The sequence below is a fragment of the Dreissena polymorpha genome, chromosome 3 (genome assembly GCF_020536995.1).
Source record: "Dreissena polymorpha isolate Duluth1 chromosome 3, UMN_Dpol_1.0, whole genome shotgun sequence".
NCBI lineage: Eukaryota > Metazoa > Mollusca > Bivalvia > Myida > Dreissenidae > Dreissena > Dreissena polymorpha.
The window spans coordinates 142,618,620-142,644,079 of NC_068357.1; the positions used below are offsets into that span (position 1 = coordinate 142,618,620).

A 25,460-nucleotide genomic window follows, 5' to 3' on the forward strand; every position below is an offset into this window, starting at 1 on the left:
AAATCAAAATGGTCCTTTTCTAATAAACAGAATATTGAAGCTATGATTCAGTCAGCTCACATATTCACAGTCCATGGATGTTTTTAACTGAAATGTACCAGGTACCTTTTTTTGTAAATACTCTTGCATGTCTTCAAGGGATTTGCCAAGATGCTTCTTGGGGTATAAACCTGCAAAACAAAAGGTCATGTCGGACTTCAGTTTATTTCCAGTCTTAACTTTAAATTACATTATTTCCCTTTGTAAAATATTCTACAACGAACAGTGAAAATGTAGATTTGGAAAATATATTCATGTGAAGAATTTTAGTAAAGAAAACATTTAACTAAACCATCAAAAAACAGTTCATTCAATTTTGGCACGTAAACAGTGAAACGTTAAAAACTATAACACAGATTTCTCATCAATTAATTCATATAACAAATAAAGGGCCATGGACAATAATATGATGTATTTGGTAAATTTTCCTGACGGTAGGTAAATCAAACAATAACACGAAGTACAAAAGTGATATGCACAAATAGCTTGTTGCTTTCAACGAAAAATATATTAACTGCAAGAAAATACCAACATATTGTGCATATATTTATTACCCATAGCTGCAACTTTGATAAGAATGGCCTTCAGTTTGCAGCGGATCATTTCATCCAGTAATTCTTCTTGGTCTCGTCGCCATAGAAACGCCAGAGGGGTAAGCTCAAGTCTTTGACATCTAGTCATAGAATTTGAAATATTTAGAATGGCACTACCAATTTGATTCAATATTCAGCTGCCTAAGATTGAATGCTTTCAGAAACCTATTTCCTCATGCCTGATTGGCAGTTTAAAAAACAAGATGTGTTTGTGAAACACAATGTCCCCCTATATGATGTTTGACCTTGTAGGATGACCTTGACCTTGACCCTTCACCACTCAAAATGTGCAGCTCTATGAGATACACATGCATTTCAAATATAAAATTGCTAGCTTCAATATTGCAGAAGTGACATTACACATGTACATGAGCAATTTTGACCCATATATTTGACCTTGAAGGATGACCTTGACCTTGACCTTTCACCAATCAAAATGTGCAGCTCCATGAGTAACACATGCATGCCAAATATCAAGTTGCTATCTTCAATATTGCAAAAGTATTCATAAAATGAGTGATTTGGGCCACATATATTTGACCTCTGACCTTGAAGGATGACCTTGACCTTGACCTTTCACCACTCAAAATGTACAGCTCCATGAGATACACATGCATGCCAAATATCAAGTTGCTATCTTCAATATTGCAAAAGTACTCATAAAATTTGCGATTTTGGCCACATATATTTGACATCTGACCTTGAAGGATGACCTTGACCTTTCACCACTCAAATTGTGCAGCTCTATGAGATACACATGCATGCCAAATATCAAGTTGCTATCTTGAATATTGAAATGCAAAAGTGTACATTAAATGAGCGATTTTGACCCATATATTTGACCTTTGACCTTGAAGGATGACCTTGACCTTGACCTTTCACCACTCAAAATGTGCAGCTCCATGAGATACATATGCATGCCAAATATCAAGTTCCTATCTTCAATATTGCAAAAGTTATTGCAAATGTTAAAGTTGGCGCAAACCAACCAACCAACAGACCAACCAACAGACCAACAGACAGGGCAAAAACAATATGTCCCCCACTATAGTAGTGGGGGACATAAAAATCAAGCAGAAGATATAGAATTTGAGAAAGCTTGAGTAGTGTCCATGTTTGCATAGCCTGTAACCTGCACGTTGTCAGAGTAGCTATCAAACTTACAATCAAGTTTGAGATCAAGTATCCACAAAAAACATCAAGTATTCCCTAAGGATAGATTACAGGACATTAAGATTTGTTCAAGTTGCTGTAATTATTCCAATGATCCATGCTTGGGTAAAGACATTTTTCTATATTTGAATTTTGCCTTGACTGCGACCTAGAATGTATATAAAAAGTACCTACCGGTACACATTTTCCACTCTTACAATAGTACCTACACATTTTCCATGTTTACAATAGAACCTACACATTTTCCACTCTTACAATAGTACCAACACATTTTCTGCTCTTACAATAGTACCTACACATTTTCCACTCTTACAATAGTACCGACACATTTTCCTCTCTTACAATAGTACCGACACATTTTCCACTCTTACACTAGTACCTACCGTACACATTTTCATCTCTTACAATAGTACCTACACATTTTCCAGTCCTAAAATAGTACCTACATATTTCCCATTCTTCAATAGTACCTACACATTTTCCTTTCTTACAATAGTACCTACACATTTTCCACTCTTACAATAGTACCTACACATTTTCCACTCTTACAATAGAACCCAGGGTTCTCAATAACTTTTGTGCCAACAGGCACAAATGTGAAACCAACAGGCCTTCTAGGGGGTCCGGGGCATGCTCCCCCTTAAAACTTTAAAATTGAGCACTTGATTTCCTGCATTTTGGGGCCATTTTATGGCTATTTTAGTGGTCAACCAGGCACTTAAATTTGAGCATTTTTGTGTGCATTTTATGTATTTTAGCTTTTTTAACTAACAAAAGATAAATGGAAAAAGCTCTTTATTACTTTTGTAAAATTTTAACTCAACATGTGATGAACAGAACGTCAAAATATTTTACTGCTTTTTGACCGATTCCAATATGCGCCTTTTCATTGTTGTTGTTGTAATGCGTTAAGGGAGATAATGAAGCAATGTCTTTGCTTCATAGCAAATAGGAGCAAAATTACCTAAGACATGCAAATTTTGAAAAGCCAATTGCCTATTTTCCAAATCTGAGCGACTTTCAACTGGCCAAAATCTGATTTCAAACGGCCGATTTGGCCGGCGGCCAGCTCTTATTGAGAACCCTGAGAACCTTCACATTTTCCTCTCTTACAATAGTACCTCCAAATTTTCCTCTCTTACAATAGTACTTACACATTTTCCTCTCTTACATTAGTATCTACACATTTTCCTCTCTTACAATAGAACCTACAAATTTTCCACTCTTACAATAGTACCTCCAAATTTTCCTCTCTTACAATAGTACCTACACATTTTCCTCTCTTAGAATAGTACCTACACATTTTCCTCTCTTACAATAGTACCTACAAATTTTCCACTCTTACAATAGTACCTCCAAATTTTCCTCTCTTAGAATAGTACCTACACATTTTCCTCTCTTACAATAGTACCTACACATTTTCCACTCTTACAATAGTACCTACACATTTTCCACTCTTACAATAGTACCTACACATTTTCCACTCTTACAATAGTACCTACACATTTTCCACTCTCACCCTCTGGTAATTTGACAGTATGGCACCAACTGCAACACCTTCTACAGGCAGCTGACTCTGCAACATAATAGCCCAATAGAAGATGATATTCTCCCTACACACACAAATGTACATTGTACAAGACAATGCCACTATTGAATAAATAAAGTGAAACATGTCTTAACAAAATGGCTGTGTCATTACAAAGTGTTCTCTTTCTTATTTATATACTTATCTTTAATTGAACTAGGTGAGTAGAATATTTCATCTGTAGCTTGATAACTAAAGTTAAATAATAAGCAACTATGTCGTTAATTACATGTTAAACACCTTTTGGTTACTACTTTTAGTTATTGTCAATGCAAGCCACCTCATGTCTGAGATCGACATGGTTGGGTCGATGGCATGATATTACAGAATAACATTCACAAAAATGCAATCCACAAAGAAAAAAGTATGTATGAACATTGAAAAGGCAAAAAGTCAGAGATGAAGAAAGTCCATTCTAAAGCGCAACACTTCTCCTCGGTAAGTTATACCATAATTACTAAGTTTTTGGACACTTAAAACTTATTAATTTGTTTCATGTCAAAAAATTTACATATGAAAAATATCCAAAAAAATAGGTGAGGTATCCGAAAATTTAGAGACAAACAAGATGCGTTTGTGAAAAACAATGTCCCCCTATATGACGTTTGATCTTGAAGGATGACCTTGACCTTGACCCTTCACCACTCGAAATGTGCAGCTCCATGAGATACACATGCATTTCAAATATAAAATTGCTAGCTTCAATATTGCAGAAGTGACATTACATGAGCAAATATCAAGTTGCTATCTTCAATATTGCAAAAGTATTCATAAAATGAGCGATTTTGGCCACATATATTTGACCTCTGACCTTGAAGGATGACCTTGACCTTTCACCACTCAAAATGTGCAGCTCCATGAGATACACATGCATGCCAAATATCAAGTTGCTATCTTCAATATTGCAAAAGTATTCATAAAATGAGCGATTTTGGCCACATATATTTGACCTCTGACCTTGAAATGTGCAGCTCCATGAGATACACATGCATTTCAAATGTAAAATTGCTAGCTTTAATATTGCAGAAGTGACATCACATGAGCAAATATCAAGTTGCTATCTTCAATATTGCAAAAGTATTCATAAAATGAGCGATTTTGGCCACATATATTTGACCTCTGACCTTGAAGGATGACCTTGACCTTTCACCACTCAAAATGTGCAGTTTTATGAGATACAATTAAATATTATATTCAATATAGCAAAAGTTATTGCAAAATGTTAAAGTTGGCGCAAACAGACCAACCAACCAACCAACAGACCAACCAACAGACAGGGCAAAAACAATATATCCCCCACTACTAAAGTGGGGGACATAAAAATACTGGTGTTGGAAAATCTAGAGACATTTATGATTGGATATGTGTATACAATTTGTATAGAGTCAACTGTTTAAACTAGAGCTTTGTCACAAACGTGACGTATACCCCCACATTGCTGCATTGACAAAGAATATTTTGCATTCTGTCTTCACAAAACAAGAGAAGTTAATTTATGGCGATTTTTAAGAATTATTATGCCATTATCATTTATGGCCATTTTGACCTTGAACTCTTGAATTCTTTCGCATAACACACCGTCCAATGACTGTGAACAAAATTAATGTACAGAGTCATTTTAAAATCTCACAATGAATGACATAGTTATGGCCCGGACAAACTCATTTATGTCCATTTTTTACTTTTGAACTCCAAGTGTGACCTTGACCTTGAAGATATCGACGCAATTCTTTCGCATGACACACTGTGCAATGATTGTGAACAAATGTACTTTGTAATTTTAAAATCTCACAATAAATGACATAGTTATGGCCCAACAAAGATCATTTATGGCCATTTTTTACTTTTGAACTCAAAGTGTGACCTTGACCTTGGAGATATCAACAATTTAAATCTCACAATGAACGACATAGTTATGGCCCAGACAAGCTCATTTATGGCCATTTTTGACCTTCGAACTCAAAGTGTGACCTTGACCATGGAAATTTCTACGTAATTCTTTCGCATCACACACCGCCCAATGATTGTGAACCAATGTACCGAGTAATTTTAAAATCTCACAATGAATGACATATTTATGGCCCGGACAAGATCATTTATGGCAATTTTCGACCTTTGAACTCAACCTTGACCTTGGCGTTGCAGATATTGACGTAATTCTTGGCATGACACACCGTCTAATGATGGTAAACAAATGTGCCAAATGATTTTAAAATCTCACAATGAACGACATAGTTATGGCCCGGACAAGCTCATTTATGGCCATTTTTGACCTTTGAACTCAAAGTGTAACCTTGACCTTGGAGATATCAACAATTACATAATTCTTTCGCATGACACACCGTCCAATGATGTTGAACAAATGTGCTAAATGATTTTAAAATCTCACAATGAACGACATTGTAATGGCCCGGAAAAGCTCATTTATGGCCATTTTTTACCTTTGTACTCAAAGTTTGACCTTTACCTTGGAGATATCGACGTAATTCTTTTGCATCACACACCGTCCAATGATGGTGAACAAATGTGCCAAATAATTTTAAATCTCACAATGAACGACATAGTTATGGCCCGGACAAGCTCATTGAACTCAAAGTGTGACCTTGGAGATATCGACGTACTTCTTTTGCATGACACATCGTCTCATGATGGTGAACAAATGTACCAAGTCATTTTTAAATCTAAGGATAAATGAAATAGTTATGGTCCTGACAAACTTTCGGTTTAAAACGCACTAAGTTACCCTGTGACCTAGTGTTTCACCCGGCATGACCCATTTTCAAACTTGACCTAGACATAATCTAGATACAACTTCTGAACAAGTTTGGCGAAGATTGGATGAAATTTTCGGGTCAGACAGACCGACCGACAAAGTGACTCCTATACCAATGGTAATGGGGGAATAATGATTAATAACAAATGCTTGTAAAATACCACGCCCTATAGTATTAACTAGAGCTTTGTCACAGACCTTACGTATACCCCCACATGCTGCATTGACAAAGAATATTTTGCATGCTGTCTTCACAAAACAAGACAAGAGGGCCAAGATGGCCCTAGTTCGCTCACCTGAGCGGAGTCGGTTCATTCAATCTTTACCAAACGTAAAACTTGACCTAGATATTGTCCAGACAAACATCCTGGTCAAGTTTCATCATTATTGAACCAAAACTCTGGCATATGGAGTGATTATGTTTTTGTAAGATTTGACCTGGTGACATATATTTGAGTAGACCCCCCTTACCAAACATCAAACTTTGCTTACAAAAATAAATATTATGACCAAGGTTCATAAAATCTGAAACAAAATTGTGACCTCTAGAGTGTTTACAAGGTTTCTCTATAGTCAAATAAGGAAAACTGCCCCGCCCACCCCCCCCCCTGGCAGCCATGTTATTCAACTGACCGGAACCATTTTCAAACTCAACTCTCATATCAAGGAAACAAATGTTCTGACCAAATTTCATGAAAACTGGGCCAAAAATGTGACTTCTAGAGTGTTAACATGTTTTCACTATATACATATAGAGAAAAATGCCCCGCCCACTGGCGGCCATGTTTTTTCACCGATCTGGACCATTTTCGAACTCGTCCGAGATATCAATAAAACCAATGTTTTGACCGACTTTCATGATGATTGAGCAAACATAAATTGTGACTTCTAGAGTGTTTACAAGGTTTCTCTATAGCCAAATAAGGAAAACAGCCCCCCCCCCCCATGTTTAAAACTGACCGGAACCATTTTCGAACTCAACTCTCATATCAAGGAAACAAATGTTCTGACCAAATGTCATGAAAATTGGGCCAAAAATGTGACTTCTAGAGTGTTCACATGTTTTCACTATATACATATAGAGAAAAATGCCCAGCCCACTGGCGGCCATGTTTTTTCACCGATCTGGACAATTTTTGAACTCGTCCGTGATATCAATAAAACCAATGTTTTGACCAACTTTTATGATGATTGGGCAAAAATTGTGACTTCTAGAGTGTTTACAAGGTTTCTCTATAGCCAAATAAGGAAAACTGCCCCGCCCAATTGCGGCCATGGTTTTCAACGGACCGGAACCACTTTTGAACTCGACCAACATATCATTAAGGCAAACATTTTGACAAAGTTACATGAAGATTGGCCATAAAATGTGACTTCTACAGTGTTTACAAGGTTTTTCTTTTTTTTGACCTAGTGACCTAGTTTTTGACCCAGCATGACCCAGTTTCGAACTTGATCGAGATATCATTGGGACATCTCTTCTGACCAAGTTGTATGAAGATCCAACATGAAATGTGGTCTCTAGAGTGTTTACAAACCAAATGTGGACGACGGACGGACGGAAGACGGAAAAAGACCGGTCACAAAAGCGCACCCGAGCAATCAGGTGAGCTAAAAAGCTAATTTATGGCGATTTTTAAGAATTATTAAGCAAATATCATTTATGGCCATTTTGACCTTTAAACTAATGAATTCTTTCGCATGACATGCCGTCCAATGACTGTGAACAAAATTTATGTACAGAGTCATTTTAAAATCTCACAATGAATGACATAGTTATGGCCCGGACAAGCTCATTTATGGCCATTTTTGAACTCCAAGTGTGACCTTGACATTTGAGATATCAACGTAATTCTTTTGCATGACACACCATCCAATGATTGTGAACAAATGTACTAAGTAATTTTAAAATCTCACAATGAATGACATAGTTATGGCCCAGACAAGATCATTTATGGCCATTTTTTACCATTGAACTCAAAGTGTGACCTTGACCTTGGAGATATCAACAATTACATAATTCTTTCACATGGCACACCGTCCAATGATGGTGAACAAATGTGCTAAATGATTTTAAAATCTCACAATGAACGACATTGTTATGGCCCGGACAATCTCATTTATGGCCATTTTTTACCTTTGTACTCAAAGTGTGACCTTGACCTTGGAGATATCGACTTAATTCTTTCGCATCACACACCGTCCAATGATGGTGAAACAATGTGCCAAATGATATTAAAATCTCACAATGAACAACATAATGATGGCCCGGACAATCTCATTTATGGCCAATTTTGACCTTTGAACTCAAAGTGCGACCTTGACCTTAGAGATATCAACGTAATTTTTTTTCATGACACACCATCCAATGATGGTGAACAAATGTGCCAAGTGATTTTAAAATCTCACAATGAACGCCATAGTTATGGCCCGGACAAGCTCATTTATGGCCATTTTTTACCTTTGAACTCAAAGTGTGACCTTGACCTTGGAGATATCGATGTAATTTTTTCGCATGACAAACCATCTAATGATGGTGAACAAATGTGCCAAATGATCTTAAAATCTCACAAAGAACGCCATAGTTATGGCCCCTACAAGCTCATTTATGGCCATTTTTTACCTTTGAACTCAAAGTGTGACCTTGACCTTGGAAATTTCAACGTAATTCTTTCGCATGACACACCGTCCAATGATGGTGATCAAATGTGCCAAATGATTATAAATCTCACAATGAACGACATAGTTATGGCCCAGACAAGCTCATTTATGGCCATTTTTGACCTTCGAACTCAAAGTGTGACCTTGACCTTGGAGATTTCGACGTAATTCTTTCGCATCACACACCGTCCAATGATGGTGAACAAATGTGCCAAATGATTTTAAATCTCACAATGAACGACATAGTTATGGCCCGGACAAGCTCATTTATTGCCATCTTTGACCTTTAAACTCAAAGTGTGACCTTGACCTTGGAGATTTCTAAGTATTCTAACGCATGACACACTGTCCAATGATGGTGATCAAATGTGCCAAAAGATTTTAAAATCTCACAATGAACGGCATAGTTATGGCCGGGACAAGCTCATTTATGGCCATTTTTTACCTTTGAACTCAAAGTGTGACCTAGACCTTGGAGATATCAACATAATTCTTTCGCTTGATACACCATCCAATGATGGTTAACAAATGTGCCAGATGATTTTAAATCTCACAATGAATGACAAAGTGATGGCCCGGACAAGTTCATTACATTTGAACTCCAAGTGTAACCTTGACCTTAGAGATATCAACGTAATTCTTTCGCATGACACACTGTCCAATGATGGTGAACAAAATATGTACCAAGTCATTTTTAAAATCTAACAATAAATGACATAGTTATGGTCCTGACAAACTTTTGGTTTTAAACGCAATAAGTGACCCCATGACCTAGTTTTTTACCCGGCATGACCCATATTCAAACTTGACCTAGATATCATCTAGATACAACTTGTGACAAAGTTTGGTGAAGATCGGATAAAATTTTGAGACAGACCGACCGACAGACTGACAAAGTGACTCCTATATAGGCCCTATTATCAATGGTTATGGTGGTATAATTACTTGTATGTATGTTTCACTTTTACCAGTATACATAGTAATTTACCCATTAATACAAAATCGATGGCTCATCGCCTTAATGCATTCATCTTACCGGTAATCTGATTGTAAACAACACATGATCTAAGTATCACCAGATAAACGCAACAGGGCAGAATTTTGGTAATTAGCATTCTACAATAAACTGTCCAAAAAATTAGTGTAATTCATTATAAACAAAAACCCGTATATCAGAAAATTTAGAGTCACGAAAAATATTTATTTGTTCTAAAAACAGGGATGTCTGAAAACTTAGAGTAATTACAGTATCTACAGGTCTATTAAGTTTAAAGTTGATAGCCTACATAGTCTTAAATACATGTATCTGTAGATATTACACAGAACTGGAATTGCTGCATGCAAACCTTTAACAGAGCATTACACTGACCCTGTGAAAAGGTGACTAGTATAGCTTAGTGAAAATTAATCATAAAAATTGCTAAATCTATTTACTTTGACAGTTTTCAGCAGCTCATACAAATCTTCCACTTCATCATCGCTGGTTGGGTGATAGTCACGACCTGTGACCTTTGATGAACCCAGGATCTCTCTTCGATATAATGGCAAACCCATCGCCTCTGCATACAAGTCTATGGCATTATGTCCTACTGACTGGTACATGTAGCTGTCTATTTCATCTATGGATCGTGACATAAATTTTTTTTTTTAAATAACAGAGTTAGTACCAGAATCTTTATAATCACAAGCAACATAAAATGCACTATTACTAGTATTTTAAAACTAGCAAAGGGTTCTTTAAAATATTCATAGAACTAGTGTGATGATTAGGGAGTTGCCTGGGCGTAGTGGATATAATGTCCGCCTCGATCCCCACAAAAACAGCATTCTTTTGATCTCCCTCATAGAAACCAAGTACTGGTTCTAGTACCAGGATACGGAATTGAGAGCATCTAAATAAGCCCAATTAGGCAATCAAGCTAAAATAAATATGTTAAAACTAAACTAGAGGGATAATTGATCTAATTAAAAGAAAATAAAGGAGTTCACATGATGCTTCCTGTTTGATTACATAAAAATATTTATAAAAAAAGTAAATTAATTTAGTTGACTCCAATTGTCAGTACATTTGTTTTAATGATTTCTTGGATGAGCTCAAAAATGGTTCCAGTCTGTTAAAAAAATGGCTGCCAGGTGGCAGGGAAGTTATCCATATATGGCTATCGTAAAACCTTGTTATCTTACATATTTAGTTCACTCTTCATGAAACTTGGTCAGAACATTTTGTTCTTATGATATCTTGGGCTGAACTGAACACGTCAGTCCCTTTGTATCTCAGGTGAGGGACTTTAAGCCTTTCAGGCCCTCTCGTTAATATAAATTATTACCATATAGTTCATTAACTACAAAAACAGTCAAGCTTTTGCACAAAAGTCAACCACATCTCACCTTTCTCAACTGGTTTCAGGTTTGCAAGAGCAACTATTTCATGTCCTTCCGCCACACACTGCATCATGTTGTAGCAGCTGTCTTTGCCCCCACTGAAAGAAAATGACAACTACAATACGTGGCTTTGATAATGCCCGTGTCTGTGTCTCCCTCATGCCAAACAGATGTGATACCACACAATAATATGAAATCGTATTTGAGATATCTAAAACATTAAGTTTTAGGGTATAAATGCATTTTATAAAACTAGAAATGCTTCACAGATACTAAAGCCCCCACAACAAATGTCTGGACATGACATTGTCACCACATATTCTACAGTGGAGAAAAGGTCAAAGAGCCATAACTCTGCTATAAGTGGTCTCAGTCAAAATTCATTTCTTAGCTATCATCCACAGTCCACAGATTTATCTCAGCTGTGAAAGTTAGAGCAAAATCAGCCAAGCAGAGGGGTTGACAAGTTTAAGCAAGATCCACCAGAAAATATGCAAGAGTTGAAAACAAAAATCCTTGGAATGCATGTGCGTACGGATATACCTATGCTTAATGCATCAGACTGTGAACATAAAAAATGGCTCTGTTTAATTTCACCTTTTATCTAAGAAACAAAATCACTGAAATAGAATTATATGATCTTACAAGTGTTTGATTTGCCAGATTTAATATAATGATTAAAATGGTTCATGTCAGTAGTAAATACATACAATACACACAATTTTAAGCTATTTTTTATAAACTACACTGATTGTTGCTGGTGGAGATATTTTTTATCTTGTCTGATATGTACTGTTTAATGTTAACTAGATGTGACTTAGACACAATACATGTTTTGAGACAAACAAATGCCATGATGCCAACCAGTTGCAATAATTCAACTCTCAGCTTAGGCTGAGAGTTGCAATGCGCTCTCTCTTGTTCATGGGTGCAAAATGTTATCAACAATTCAAAGGTTAATGAACACTGGAACTGCAAGAGCTTATTAAAATTCACCTATCTAAACCACAAACTCATCCAAATGGTACCATTAAAGCAAGAAATAATTGATTTGTATTGACTAAGGTTTTGTTTTGTACGCTGTGTCCGCATATTGGAAAATTGACCCAATATAGGTCAGATCGCATTACACTAATATTTTGTATGTCGCGTTATGTGTTGGAGCCAAAAAGTCTATAACAATGTGGTATTCGATACAGAATACACTGTTTCAAATTTAAACATAGCAATCTCAGCGAGAAAAGTGTGTTAAAACATTGTCGTGTTTTTATCGGATGCATACAAAGGATAACATCCGTAGGTTTCCATTCAGGTCAATTTAACATTGTTATGAAGTTTATTCATTATTTTCCTCAATTTGTCTTGAACGACGTTTGTAACTCTGTTTAGTGAAGCCCACGAATTCCGTGCCCTGAACTGCACCCATGTGTATGAAGGAGTGCATATGGACTCCCAGAGCCGCCATAGCAAAAATTATCGAAGGTTCTGGGAGTCCGTTTATATGGACTAGATGCCAACAGGAGATTAGTTTTTTCTTTTATTCTAAAGAATTGATAACAAGCTTTATAACCCCCTTATTTGCACCTATGCATCAAAGTGTGGCCTTTTAAACAAGCAATACAAGTGTTATAAATTGACCCTGTCCCTCAACAGTGATTTTTTTTTATTAAAGAGATTTTGAAATTGCCTGAAAAGTTAACTGGAAGGTGATTCTTGTTGCCGACACACCCAACAGGACAAACAGACAAACAAATTACTGAGACTCACTTTGTCAGGGCATAAAAATATATTTTACAGCAACAGACCTGTTTACCCTACCGATTGCTTCTCAGTAATATGGAAGGCATCTCTCAGTAGTTTTGGGCTGTTGTCAGTAGTTGTATCCGTTTCAATCATTTTGAGCATTAAAACACCACGACTGGGTCACATATCAGTTTAACGGTCCATAAAGCATTAGATGAATTTACTTGCTAATAATTAAATCTGTTAAGTGAATTTTTTTTTTGCTTTTATTTGTTTCAGCATGTGCTATTTTGGATTGGGAAAATTAGCGTGATAAACTATGAAATTGGATAAAATAAACCATGAAATTGGGAAACATTAAGCATTATAAATATGATTATAAGTAACAGAATAAAAATTGTTTTTAAATGCATGTTTGACAGCATTTTTATATTATAAAGTGCTGCTTTAATGTCTTCTTACAATGAAGACAATATTTAGTTAATATCAATCCACATGCATATTAAACTTGCAACAATCTATAGATTCTTAAATACACCATTTGATCATAAGCTCTTTAAGAGTAGCTATTTATTTAATTCAGTATTTTTTTTAATTAAATATCATAAGGGGAAAACATAAACAAATATTGACAAACACCCTTTAGTGTTCTTGTTGTGTTAATGATGTATTAAATGGATATATTTTATTTGTTTACCTTTCAATATCTTGCACTTGACAACCTCAGTTCAATGCTATTTCATTAAACTGTACAGCGTAACAAACATAATAAAGCAAAATATGCATATGAATCCGAGTATACACAGATCCACAAATATATAAATCAAATCACGTTTGTCTCTTTCCATTTTCGAACGATACTCATCTTATTATAATAAATGCTTTTACTTTGTCAGTAGACTGAACTCCGATTTCCCGACACTCGTTTCCGTGACGCACATTCACTGTGCAGATTTCTGATAAATATTTGTTGTTGTTTTTTATCTCAAACGTAGTATTTTGTGTTAATTGACACATGCATTACATTATTCCCTTATGACCATATGATATCCATTGTTAATTTGAATGGTATTTATTATTTTCGCCGTTAATCGCAATTTCTCGTCTGCTTGCCGCCATCTTGGACGTGTGTAAAAACAGGCGTGCTCAATCTCGATACATCGACTATCGTCGGTATTCTCCGCAATAGAGAAAGAGATGTGTATACTGGATTGCAACGTAAAATCGTATATATTCGGCTAAATTTGCGAACCAATACGTAAGTCAGTTGTCGTTGGGTGACGACTCGACAAGCTCGTCAGCTCGATCAGCACTCGTTCACCGGGAGGCTTGAATTTTAACGTTTCTTACTACGCAAGCGCCAAAATGATTATGATTCATAAATTACCCGCAAAGACCGAAAAATAAGCAAAAGTACAAAAACTGAAATTTGACCATTTTGATTGATGGATCCATTGTTTTTCAGTACTGGCCGTAGTGCGTAGTTTAGCCAAATAATCCGTAGTAACTACGGCGAATCCTAGAAGTAAACAGGTCTGCAGCAAGAGTGTTTTACCAATATATTTTTAGTCTGGCAAAATGGTGAGACAGTGAACTGTACTGCTTATTAGTAGAGTGCAGCCTTATAGTAATAATGCAAGTATAATTAATAGAGACCAGAAAAACTCTTAATACACTCGTTTAACCTTATTGCAATTTGTACCTGATTAAAGCTACAACTTTCATGTTGACTCACGCTCTAATGTCAATTGTTATTTAATCATAATGATTATAGTGTATGAAAACTGACAGTTACAACTTTCTCCGGCATGAAATCGCAGCGGCGCTTGAATACATTACGAGGAAGCGTTTGATTAACAAAAAAAAAATTCCGTATTTTTGTTTACATGTCACTTCCGTAAATTGCATTTTAATTCACTTAACTGCATGTAAAACTCTTATAATCGGCATAAATTTGTAAATTTCTCCCATATGTAGGATTATATTTAAATTCGTTTATGATTGTATGCGTATTTAATTAAGGTTAACGTTAGTTTAATTTGTAGTAGTAATCGGATATGTTGTATTCGGATATTGACATACGCAGTTACGTTGGTTACAAATAAACGTCTACTCATTTGCTCTGCTGATTTTTAAAACTTTAAAATATGTATAAATTACTTGTACTAAGTCTACCTTTTCATTTACAATATTCTTGCAAATTGCAAACAATTTGTGTGTTTTTGTACTTTCTTATCATTATCAACTGTCTAAAGTAAACCTTAGAGGACATTGTGCCAAGTGAGAGGCATGAACCCACAACCTCTGTAACACTAGCATGAGAGCTCTATGTACTGAGCTTATCATGTTTTATTACCCATGCAAGCTACACTCTTCCCTTTAACCTCTAAGTCAAACTGTGTTTAACCATGGCATTTAGGTCTGACATCACTTGGGATTTAGCTTAAGCTGAATACCACAGGAAAGGGGGTGGCAGTAGGGGGTACTTAAGTGGCAAAAGTAAACTTTAGTCACTTAAAACATATAAAGTTTACCAAAAGATCAATAATTATGAAAGAGGTCACCCTGTCCTTTTTAAGGCTAAATCCCTACTCCAAACTGAGTTTACCATGCAGCAATTTAAGTTTATATTCTGACATATATAAAAAATATACCAAGCTTAAAAGCTACCTATAAGGCATTTAATGATAAATTACAATTATTATTTTCAGATGAGAAAAAATTGACCCCACTATGGCTTGGTTATCAGGCTTGACAGGCAAAGCTGAAAGCTTTTTGAACAGTCTTGATCAGACGGCTGCCAAAGTTCTTCATGAAAAGGAAGACCAAGCTATCAACACTAAGCCTACAGGCATTGCCAACATACAAGGTCACACACCTTTCTTAAGTCAAAAAAGCATCACTCCTACTCAGAGTGTCCCTGCAAAATTGCATGATTACCAGGAAGCTGAAACTGCTAAGTTGAAATTGGATGCATCATCTGTGAAAAAGAAAGTGGACAAAGATGAGGCGTTATTTGAGTTCCTGAATAGCCCAGAGCCAACTGAGCGCAGGAAGAGTACTCCAGCCAGCAGCCAGCGACATTCCAGACAGTCAAGTTCATCTTCTGTGATATCGAACAAGGGTGGGCGTGGTGGCGATAATGGATCGTCCATATCAACTAGTGGCTCTTCCATGGTTCATGTGGAAATGCCTGGTAAAGTTACATTTTATGATTAATATAACAAAGTATTTTTGCTTTCATTTTTAGCGAGGCTGTTTTCGGAGAAAACCTGAGGTATTGTCATAGCCTGCTCGCCGTCCGCCGGCGTTGTGCTAAAACCTTTACATTGGCTCTTAAATCTAAGTGCTTCCACCTTCAACTTTGAAACTTCATATGTAGATGCACCTTGATGAGTTCTACACGCCACACCCATTTTGGGTCACTAGGTCAAAGGTCAAGGTCACTGTGACCTCTAAAAAAAAATTCTGACAAGCTGTTGCAGCCGAGCGTGGCACCCGTTATGCGGTGCTCTTGTCTTATTTATTATTGTGTTGTTGAAAATAGATCATGGATATGTACAGTGCTGTAGAAATTGAATGTAGGTTGCTGTTATTTTATACAACATTTACAGTATTCCTCTGTGTATGGGCACTTTGATAACATGTTCATAAGAGTAAAGACATTGATCTGTTATTTGCTATTGGATATTGGATATCTATTAAACATAAGTCAAACATATAAAAATAATCTGAACTTATGATAAATGTATGCAATGTTTATTTAATATTTCTAGAAAGACATTGTGGAAAGGCCCTAGTCTTATATGTGAAGTGTTGTACTTTTATCATTTTTTCTTGTATTATTAATTTCATTCCATGAAGTACTGGTATTGTATTTTACTACTTTTGTGATTATATAAATACATCTATTGTTAGAAGTCATTCAATTTTCTCTGTAACAAATTGGCACCATAAGCAGTTATTCCAAACCCATTTTGTGTAAACTGTTGTGTAATTCATATAATTCTTTACATACAGAAACAATAAATTCAGTTAGTGACCATGATGTTGGTGTTGCCAACCCATTAAAAGAAAGTAAGTTTTCCTTAGGACATAAATGTGCCAGCCAGTGAATATGTATAGTATTTCTAGCTACCCTCTAATCTTTAACAGCAACCTCATTAACAAAGTGCAAATACATGTAGAATCAGGGGACACACATATTTCCAGACTGAACTAGTCCTGCAGAACAAGTTTCTTACAATGTCCACTTTTCCTGCAAATACATGCACTTTTCCTTCAAGTGTGTGTGAAATAAAGATTTCAAGGGACTGATTTGATTTACAGAGTTTCCTTTATCACTGCAGAACTGTTGCTTACTCAGATTATTCATTCCAGCTGATAAAACAGTATAAAAAGTTTGTAGACAGTTCACTGTTATATTCCATGTGGAAAGTTTACACCTAAAAAACATTATTACTCAGGATACAATCTCGCATATCAACAAGCATCTGCCATAAGAAATTTACAATGACTCAGTTCAACTCAGAAAAATTATGCTTTTAGAAAAGGTTTTTGATTCAATGAAAAAGAGTCTTCCTGGTCAGAAAATAGAATTTTCCACTTGTCCTGTAGGATGAGAACTTTTTGGAAATTCACTCGTCCTTTCAAGATTTAATGTGTTAATACGAACAGAGGAGTGTAATTTTTGTCCCCTGTATTTGCAAATGCTAATGTTTCTGCTGAATTTGTTTTATCCAATGTATTATCTTCCTGCTTCTCTCCCTTTTTCATGGAATGAATAGGCATCCTCTACCCATCCTCCAGTTTGAATTGTGTAATTGTAAATGTTTTATTCCTTCTAAAAAAAGTGCATGTACAATGAATTGTTTCCTTGTTAAATGTAAAGAAATTCATAAATAATTTTAATTAAATAACAACTTCTGGATATTTACTATGTAACCATATATAACCAGCCTAAATCATGTACTTTATATTATTTCCTTTCATGTGAAGTGTAATAGTAAATTACAATGTCTCTATTTATTTGTCCCTACTAGGCACCGACAGCAGGGACAGTCCCACAGATATGAACCTGGCTGCCCTGGAGGATGCCATGCAAGACCAGTCACCTAGCAACAGTGTCCATAGCAACCAGGAGCTGGAATCTCATGACAAGGTCATGTCGACTTCGTCCATGGACCTCGAAAATAGACTGTTGAAAAACGAGATTGCCTCTCTTAATCAGGAAATGGCATCACTGGTGCAGCGTGCCAAGGCATCAGAGAATGGTGTGTAGATGATTGAGCCTCGCTCTGGCAAAACGGAGCTTAATGCATGTACATAAAGTGCTGTCCCAGGTTATCCTGTGCAGTCAGCACAGGCTAATCAGGAATGACATTTGCAGCATAATTTGGATTTTTGTTAAGAAGATACTTTCATTTAAAAGAAAAATACATCAGCCTGCAAATTGTTGCACTGACTAACCTGTGCAGACTACACAGGCTTATCTGGGACAACTCCTTAAGCACATGCATTAAACCCTGTTATCACTGAGCAAGACTCAAATGTTATTTAATTGACAAGATAATGATAAAACGTCCCAATATAAACTTTTATATTTGGTTATTTTATGTACAATAATAACTGGTCATATTGAGAACAGTCATAAAGACTTTTTGTTTTTACATTAAATTTAAGTTGTTGTTAGAACTGTTTAGTTTCTTGCAAAGCTACCGTGCAGTCATGCTTAAAATAAATGTCTGAACAGTTAAGCTCAAAAAAGACAAACACAAATTGGGCTTAATAATTATGCTCATAATGCACAACTTCCCATAAAACTGGGGTGCAGTTATTCTTCACATGAAAAACTGAGCCAGCATTTGTGCTAAGAACGGCAAAAAAATAATTCCTGGAAATTAACATCAATGTATTACAGAGCTGGCCCTAATGCGTGAGAAGTTAATTGAACAGTCGCGGTCATCATCCCGGTCTGACCAGCTGGTGCGTGAGCTCCAGAACCGGGAGTCAGACCTGGAAGAGAGCCTGCGCGCGAAGGACACACAGCTGGGGGTGCTACGGGTGCGGCTGGAGGAGGCTGACAGAGAGAGGGAGACCAGGCAGAGGTCACTGGAGCAGCTTCAGTCAGAGAGAAACAGGTGCAGTCTTCATTCGAGTCTTCTTCTGGGAAAACTGGGCTTAAAGCATTAACGTAAAGTGTCGTCCCAGATTAGCCTGTGCGGTCCGCAATTTCCGTTTGTAATTGTTTGTTTAAAGGAACTCTTTTTTTAAATGAAAAAATTAAATTAAAATTAAAAAATCAAGTTTTGTATATTTGCATTTATTTTGGGTTAATCAAGGTCATATATGCATTTAATAATTGCATCATGAGACCACTCTATAAATGCCACTGCTTTATTCAGTCAGTAAGACCGTTTTTTATTTTAATTAAGGAATTAACTTAATAGTTGACACAGACAACATATTATGGTGAGCGATCTAGAGCCTTTTTTGGGGCAATCTGATAGAGATACTAGCAATGACAGTTAGTGAATCCTTTCATGAGGAAAGTGTTTTATCCTCTCCCAAAGTATCAAGGCTTAATTTACACTTCTGCATAACATTGTATGTTTGTTACAGAATCCTTCGGGATCACAGTGACTCAAGTGGCATTCACAGCCAGGCTCTTGACTCCATGAGACAGAAACTCACGGAGGTGGAAATGGCACTTCAAAGGGAACTGGATGCCAATAAAGCTTTCAAGGTGGGTTACTCATACTTAAACAGTGTGATGAGGATGTGTCTCTTACACAAGAAGTCCAATAATTCTGTCCAAGTATTAAGCTCTTACTTGTCTGTTCCAATAAAGCTTTCAGGAAAGGTAACACTTACTAAAGCAGGGTAATGGTTCTGTGTTCCTTGCTAACTCATTCGTTTCAATAAAAAGAGGAAATTGCAATACAAGAAAATTATCTTTTTTTGTCAAAGTTTTCCATGTTAATTGATTCAAGAATTAAATGTTACCTTCATTTTCAAGGATAATTGATTCATGAAATGGATATAATCTGCATTGTATCGTCTGTTTGCAAAACACATCACAGGTGAGACATTACCCAACCTTATTTATTTTAATTTATAGGGGGAGGGGGTATTAATTTTACAAATTTCCTTGTTTAGTTCAAAACTACAATATCAATGTATGAAACAAAAAAACGTTTATAAAAAATTAATTTTAAGGTTTTAAATTTTTTTTTTTATTAAATTGAATTTAAATGTGTTGCATTTGCATATGCTGTAAACATTCCGTAAAAAAACCGAAAGTATTGTCCCTGATTAGCCTGTGCAGACCGCGTAATCTGGGAAATACTTTACTTAACGCACATGCATTAAGCCCAGTTTTCTCAGAACAAGGCTTATATATATAGGAAGAGGCAGTAGAAAGGCAGTCTAGGCTAGAAGAAGAGCAGAGAGGTTTCACAGAGGCCCTGGCCAAAGCTGAAAAGAAATATGCAGATGAGAAAGGTAGTGTATTACAAGTGTGCAGTTTGCATTGGCCTTTTTGGGGCATTATGTTAAGTCATAATAACAACAAATTTCTGTTTCATTTATTTAGTAAATGAATGTACTGATCCGTTATTGTTTGGTCAATCGGTTAAACTAATTTGCATTATTTTAGTGGTGTTGCTTGGATAAGTCAATTTTTTGTTAAATAAGTACTTGAAACAATGATCTGATAATATTTTCAAAATTTCATGGAATATTCTTTTACTTCTTGATTATCCCCCGCCAGAGGCGGAGGGATATTGTTTTGGCGTTGTCGGCCGGCTGTCCGTCCGTCCGTCCGGCACTTTTGTGTCCAAAACCATATCTTGGAAGTGCTTTGGGGGATTTCATTGAAACTTCGTATGAGTATATATATGCATAAGAGGATGATGCACGCCAAATGGCATTGTACACCATCTGTTAAAAACAGAGTTATGGCCCTTTGTATCTTGAAAAAATGCTTTTTACTATAGGCACTTTTGTGTCCGGAGCCATATCTTGGAAATGCTTTGGCAGATTTCTTTGAAACTTGGTATGAGTATATATATGCATAAGAGGATGATGCACGCCAAATGGCATTGTACACCATCCGTTAAAAACAGAGTTATGGCCCTTTGTATCTTTAAAAAATGCTTTTTACTATAGGCACTTTTGTGTCCGGAGCCATATCTTGAGAGTGCTTTGGCGGATTTCATTGAAACTTGGTATGATTATATATATGCATAAGAGGATGATGCAAGCCAAATGGCATTGTTAAAAACAGAGTTATGGCCCTTTGTATCTTGAAAAAAATGCTTTTTACTATAGGCACTTTTGTGTCCAGAGCCATATCTTGGAAGTGCTTTGGCGGATTTCATTGAAACTTGGTATGAGTATATATATGGACAAGAGGATGATGCACGCCAAATGACATTGTACACCATCTGTTAATTACAGAGTTATGGCCCTTTGTATCTTGAAAAAATGCTTTTTTCAGTGTCAAATATAACCCTTTTGTGTCAAGAAGCATATGGGCGGGGGATATCAATTCAACGAATTTGCTTGTTGTTGCTTTAATTCGAGTCAGAAGGCAAGGATAGAACAGTTTATCCTCAAAGCCTGCACCTGTCTGAACAGCTGCTCTTGTAGTCTCACAGGTTCCAGAATTTCCCTTCATTCGTTGGTGGTCCCTGCATTCCTGAATGATGTGTTTAGCCGTTGTGTCGGCTTCTCTGCGAGGCACTTTAGAGAAAAAATGGGCTTGAGGCTCTTGTACATGTGTTGGTTTAGTCGACTGTACCCTATTGTTCATCTCTGAGCAGGTACTTGAAGATGGTGTTCATTTTTCAAGATTGATTTTTTTCTCATCTTGTTATTCTTGATCCCAGCTTTTTCATTTTCTGTCTGTCTCATTATTTCTGTGTTATCTGGGTTAGAGTGGATCCGCTGGAAGTCCATGCTGAAAGCAGTTTGTTGGCTGATGCTGCTTTCAGCACTTAGAATACATATTAACCAAAGACTATCTGAGACTATCTGGGGGTTTTGGTCTACTTTACTGCTGATTGTGTTTGCAGCATGGATCAAGGCATCAGCCTCATTCTGTAGTATTTACACTGGAAGGCTTCTGGATACTGCACTTAGCTCCCTCTCTCCACTGCATATGATGTTGACCCATATGTGTAGGCTTTAAACTATGCATCCTTTGTTCAAGATTTGTCAGCATGAGGGCTTCTTCACGTCAATGTATTTGTCTTATGTGGGGAGATTGTGGGTTATCCTTACTGGTGATGAGTCTTTGTGTATTTTCCCAGGGGACAAAACTCCAGTACATTTGCTTTGCTTTCTCTGAAAAAGCTAGATCTTTTCAGTCTTCGCACTGGGTGGCTGTTCTCTGTGCTGTGCATCAGATGATCCACTGAAAATCCATGCTTCATGATCTGCTTCATGACTTTGCATTCCCTTCTGTTCTGAGTGGAGAAATGCCTGTGGTCTGATCCATCTCTTTTATTGGCGTGGATATCACTGCAATGGGGATGATGCGCAAAGTTTGGCCCTTGTGCCTGCTGGTGGGACTGTAGCTATCATCCATGAGTTGAAGCCTTATTCCAGGTGCGGTCTTGCAGTGTTTTGTTTATTCTGTCTGGAGGATCTTTTCATCATTTTCTTGTCAAACCTGACCCAAGCCAGGGATGAGGATTAGACTATCCACAGTCAAGAGAACAATATCAAACTCCAAGAAACTTCTAAATATCGAGCTGGAAATTACAAAAACATTCTGGTGACAAAGGACATCGAAACTGATCATGGAGAGAGACACCACCAAGATGATCTCACTAAAAGAAGAAAGAAGAACTTTTCAGGATGTCAGCCGCAAATGCGTGTGCTCAAGCATACACAAAAGGAAAGCAACACCACCATACTGAGGGCGCTAGTGAAATAAGTTAGGCAGGAAGAAAAATTTCGGACTGGAAAATAACAATTTAGTCATGATGAACAGATTGCACGCATTAACCTTCTTTCTATGTATAAGTTATTTACATAAGATTTTGACATTCATGTGTTCTAAATTAAACATGAAGTATTTAAATCACAAATTCTGCAACTGATTTTCAGGCAAGGTGTTGGAACTAAACAACCAGATAAAGCAGCTGCGTTCCGGTCTGGAAGGTGCTAAGCAGGAGCTGTCTGAGTATAAGGAGAAGGCCACGAGGATACTGCAGGTATTAGTGTTATGTCACCCGTCAGATCCTGCTGGTATCAGAATTATGTAACCCATCCCCCTGCATAGCATTTTGGTTTGCATAAGTCTAATAGCTCCATCAGAGGTGGTGAAGTTTGTGCATAAGTCTGTTGGTTACTTCATTCATTCTACCCTGTTTTTAAAAAAGGATTTTAACAAAGTTGCAAATCCTGGTTATTACATTGAGTTTTAGTGGGTGGTCGTGCAGGTTGCTGATACAGGTGGCTTTAAGTAGACAATTTTAGTTCGTATGGACCAATCGTCATTAAACCTTTGATATAAAAGGTTTGCATGGAGACTTTGCTTTGGAATTAATTTGAAGGCTGTAAAACTGTTTACACTCAATAACTTTACTTTTGAATGATATAATGTGATGAATTTTTGTAATGTTTGTAGCTTAAATGCAGACCTTGCTTGAGGATTTCATTTTGAGCTGGTTTTATCAAGGTCAACCTCAATGTTATTAAAAACTTATAAAACAAACTGTTTCTGCTCAATAACTTAAGTTTGAATAGAGGTATATTAAAATGAACTAATAAGTAGGATATTGAAAACCTGGTTTTGGGGCATTGCCATGTTTCTTGTTCTTGAGTGATTATGCACACCCCCCCCCCCACCACCACACATCCAATTGCGGAAAGATAATTTGGTTTACATTTGTCTGCTGGTTGGTCTTTTCATTCTTTATTTGTTTCGGCTCTCTGTCTTAAAAATTATATCCACCAAACTTTGTGAAAATACTTGACGGCATACAGGAAATGTCACAGGCAGACAGTGGGTGAGTTAATAAACTTATGATCTTTAAATTGTAAAATTTACCGTTTTGTCTGATTCCAAGCCAACGTTTTTCACCTTAGTTTTCAAGTAGATTACTGTTGAACAAGAGTGAACGAAACTGTTTTACAAACAGCTCGTATAAGAATTGATCTGATTTGATATTGATAAGGTTTTTACACTGATTTGTACCAGTACTTGATGATTGTATATTTGGTTCAATCAAGTCTGAGCATACAGGCACCACAAATAGACAGTCAAATAATACATGTGGGCTTAGTGCTCAGATTAGCTTATCTAAGTATTAAAGAAGACATGTATATACATATCACCATATATATCAGCAGCAATCCAATGCATTCAGACTTGTTCCTCAGTGTATCACCATCAAGGTGTTCCTCTGGCTCAGATATGTACTATATACATATATTTACTTATGTCTATGTGTAGCTTAACATGTATATATTTTGAAAACACTTAGCTACCTTATTTCATATAAATAGCCAATACAATTAATATTTCTTGGTTAATAAGGCAGAATGTATGATACTTCATTTGCCAGGTCATGCACTAATTAGCCTAAAGCAATATGCGGCTAGGGTTGCTCCGAACCAGCCTGCTCATCCGCACTATATAGCCATGAGCTACCTTGTCCGCATATAAACTATGAAACCTTAATATGACCTATAAGCCTATATGACTTTATATTGGACAGCATAGCTTCTGAGCAGACTGTGCGATTACGCAGAATTGTGTGGAAGTAAATGGCCTCATATGGCATACAACTTTTCTGTATGATACATGTATGGCTCATGTATAGGCTGTTGTGTCCAAAGCTTAGTCCTTGTCATGTCTTCAACACTTTCCATGTACAATTTACATCTTGCATGAACTGTTCATAATGATAGGAGGTTGTGCTTGTGCTTATTTTTTTTTATCATCCTTTATTAAAGATCATACAAGTTATGTCCTCTTTTAAAGAACTTATTATTACTCTTTAAAAACAATCACAATTCTGATCAATTGTATGCTGTTCTGCCCAATCAGTCCAAGGAGCGTCTGATTGCTACACTTCGTGAGGGATCGGGAGCATCAGGAGAGGCCAGTGGGGTGTCCAGTCTGGAGTACGACACAGTGAAACAGGAGAGGGACATGTTCAAGGAGGAGATACAGCAGTCAAGAATGACCATTGAGAACCTTCGGGTGGAGCTAGCGGTTGGTTTCTTGCTGTCATCCTTTTTTTGTGCAAGTTCGCTATGTAGTTGGTTTCAATTGCAATACTTTATAAATGCTGTAATATGATGAAAATTAATATGCAGTACCCTTATCCGGTGAATATGCTCTTTTTTTCATATTGTTCCAATAATTTTTTCAGGGAGTTATTGTCCTTTGATAACAAATATATTATTTGTATACACATGTTTGTGTATTTTCTCTCAAGATCTCAGAATGCTCTTGATTGGATGGAACTTTACATGTACTAAACCATTG

At 36.6% G+C, this 25,460-nt stretch overlaps 3 protein-coding genes across 13 annotated transcripts in view; 1 reads left to right on the top strand and 2 right to left on the bottom strand.

The window, feature by feature from the left end:
• Nucleotides 1-14,813, bottom strand: part of LOC127871748 (uncharacterized) — a 27,739-nt gene extending 12,926 nt beyond the window's left edge. The window contains exons 1-6 of one of the 3 annotated variants that reach the window (XM_052414909.1): nt 14,655-14,813; nt 11,216-11,307; nt 10,262-10,446; nt 3,308-3,381; nt 594-712; nt 106-170 (exon numbers count right to left, since the gene is read on the bottom strand). In XM_052414909.1, the coding sequence (XP_052270869.1) occupies nt 106-170; nt 594-712; nt 3,308-3,381; nt 10,262-10,446; nt 11,216-11,307; nt 14,655-14,677 (558 nt within the window). In that variant the 5' untranslated portion in view covers nt 14,678-14,813. Of the gene's footprint in view, nt 1-105; nt 171-593; nt 713-3,303; nt 3,382-10,261; nt 10,447-11,215; nt 11,308-13,014; nt 13,151-14,654 lie in introns of those variants that run through there. The other 2 variants (XM_052414910.1, XM_052414912.1) reach the window with 2 other exon arrangements.
• Nucleotides 1-25,460, bottom strand: part of LOC127871754 (uncharacterized) — a 343,111-nt gene that overhangs the window by 256,453 nt on the left and 61,198 nt on the right. For 2 of the 3 annotated variants that reach the window (XR_008045539.1, XR_008045538.1), the window contains exon 2: nt 5,563-5,666. The exons of the other annotated variant lie outside the window; for it this stretch is intronic. The gene's annotated coding sequence lies outside the window, so the exon portion shown is untranslated. Of the gene's footprint in view, nt 1-5,562; nt 5,667-25,460 lie in introns of those variants that run through there. 3 annotated transcript variants of the gene reach the window in all.
• The window catches only part of LOC127871746 (golgin subfamily A member 5-like), a 16,354-nt gene continuing 5,668 nt past the window's right edge, over nt 14,775-25,460 (top strand). Inside the window, exons 1-9 of one of the 7 annotated variants that reach the window (XM_052414903.1) lie at nt 14,775-14,849; nt 15,664-16,148; nt 16,973-17,029; nt 17,995-18,225; nt 18,873-19,092; nt 19,574-19,697; nt 20,359-20,455; nt 23,069-23,175; nt 25,017-25,184. In XM_052414903.1, coding sequence (XP_052270863.1) covers nt 15,686-16,148; nt 16,973-17,029; nt 17,995-18,225; nt 18,873-19,092; nt 19,574-19,697; nt 20,359-20,455; nt 23,069-23,175; nt 25,017-25,184 — 1,467 coding nt within the window. In that variant the 5' untranslated portion in view covers nt 14,775-14,849; nt 15,664-15,685. Of the gene's footprint in view, nt 14,926-14,955; nt 14,975-15,018; nt 15,038-15,663; nt 16,149-16,972; nt 17,030-17,994; nt 18,226-18,872; nt 19,093-19,573; nt 19,698-20,358; nt 20,456-23,068; nt 23,176-25,016; nt 25,185-25,460 lie in introns of those variants that run through there. The other 6 variants (XM_052414904.1, XM_052414902.1, XM_052414906.1 and 3 more) reach the window with 6 other exon arrangements.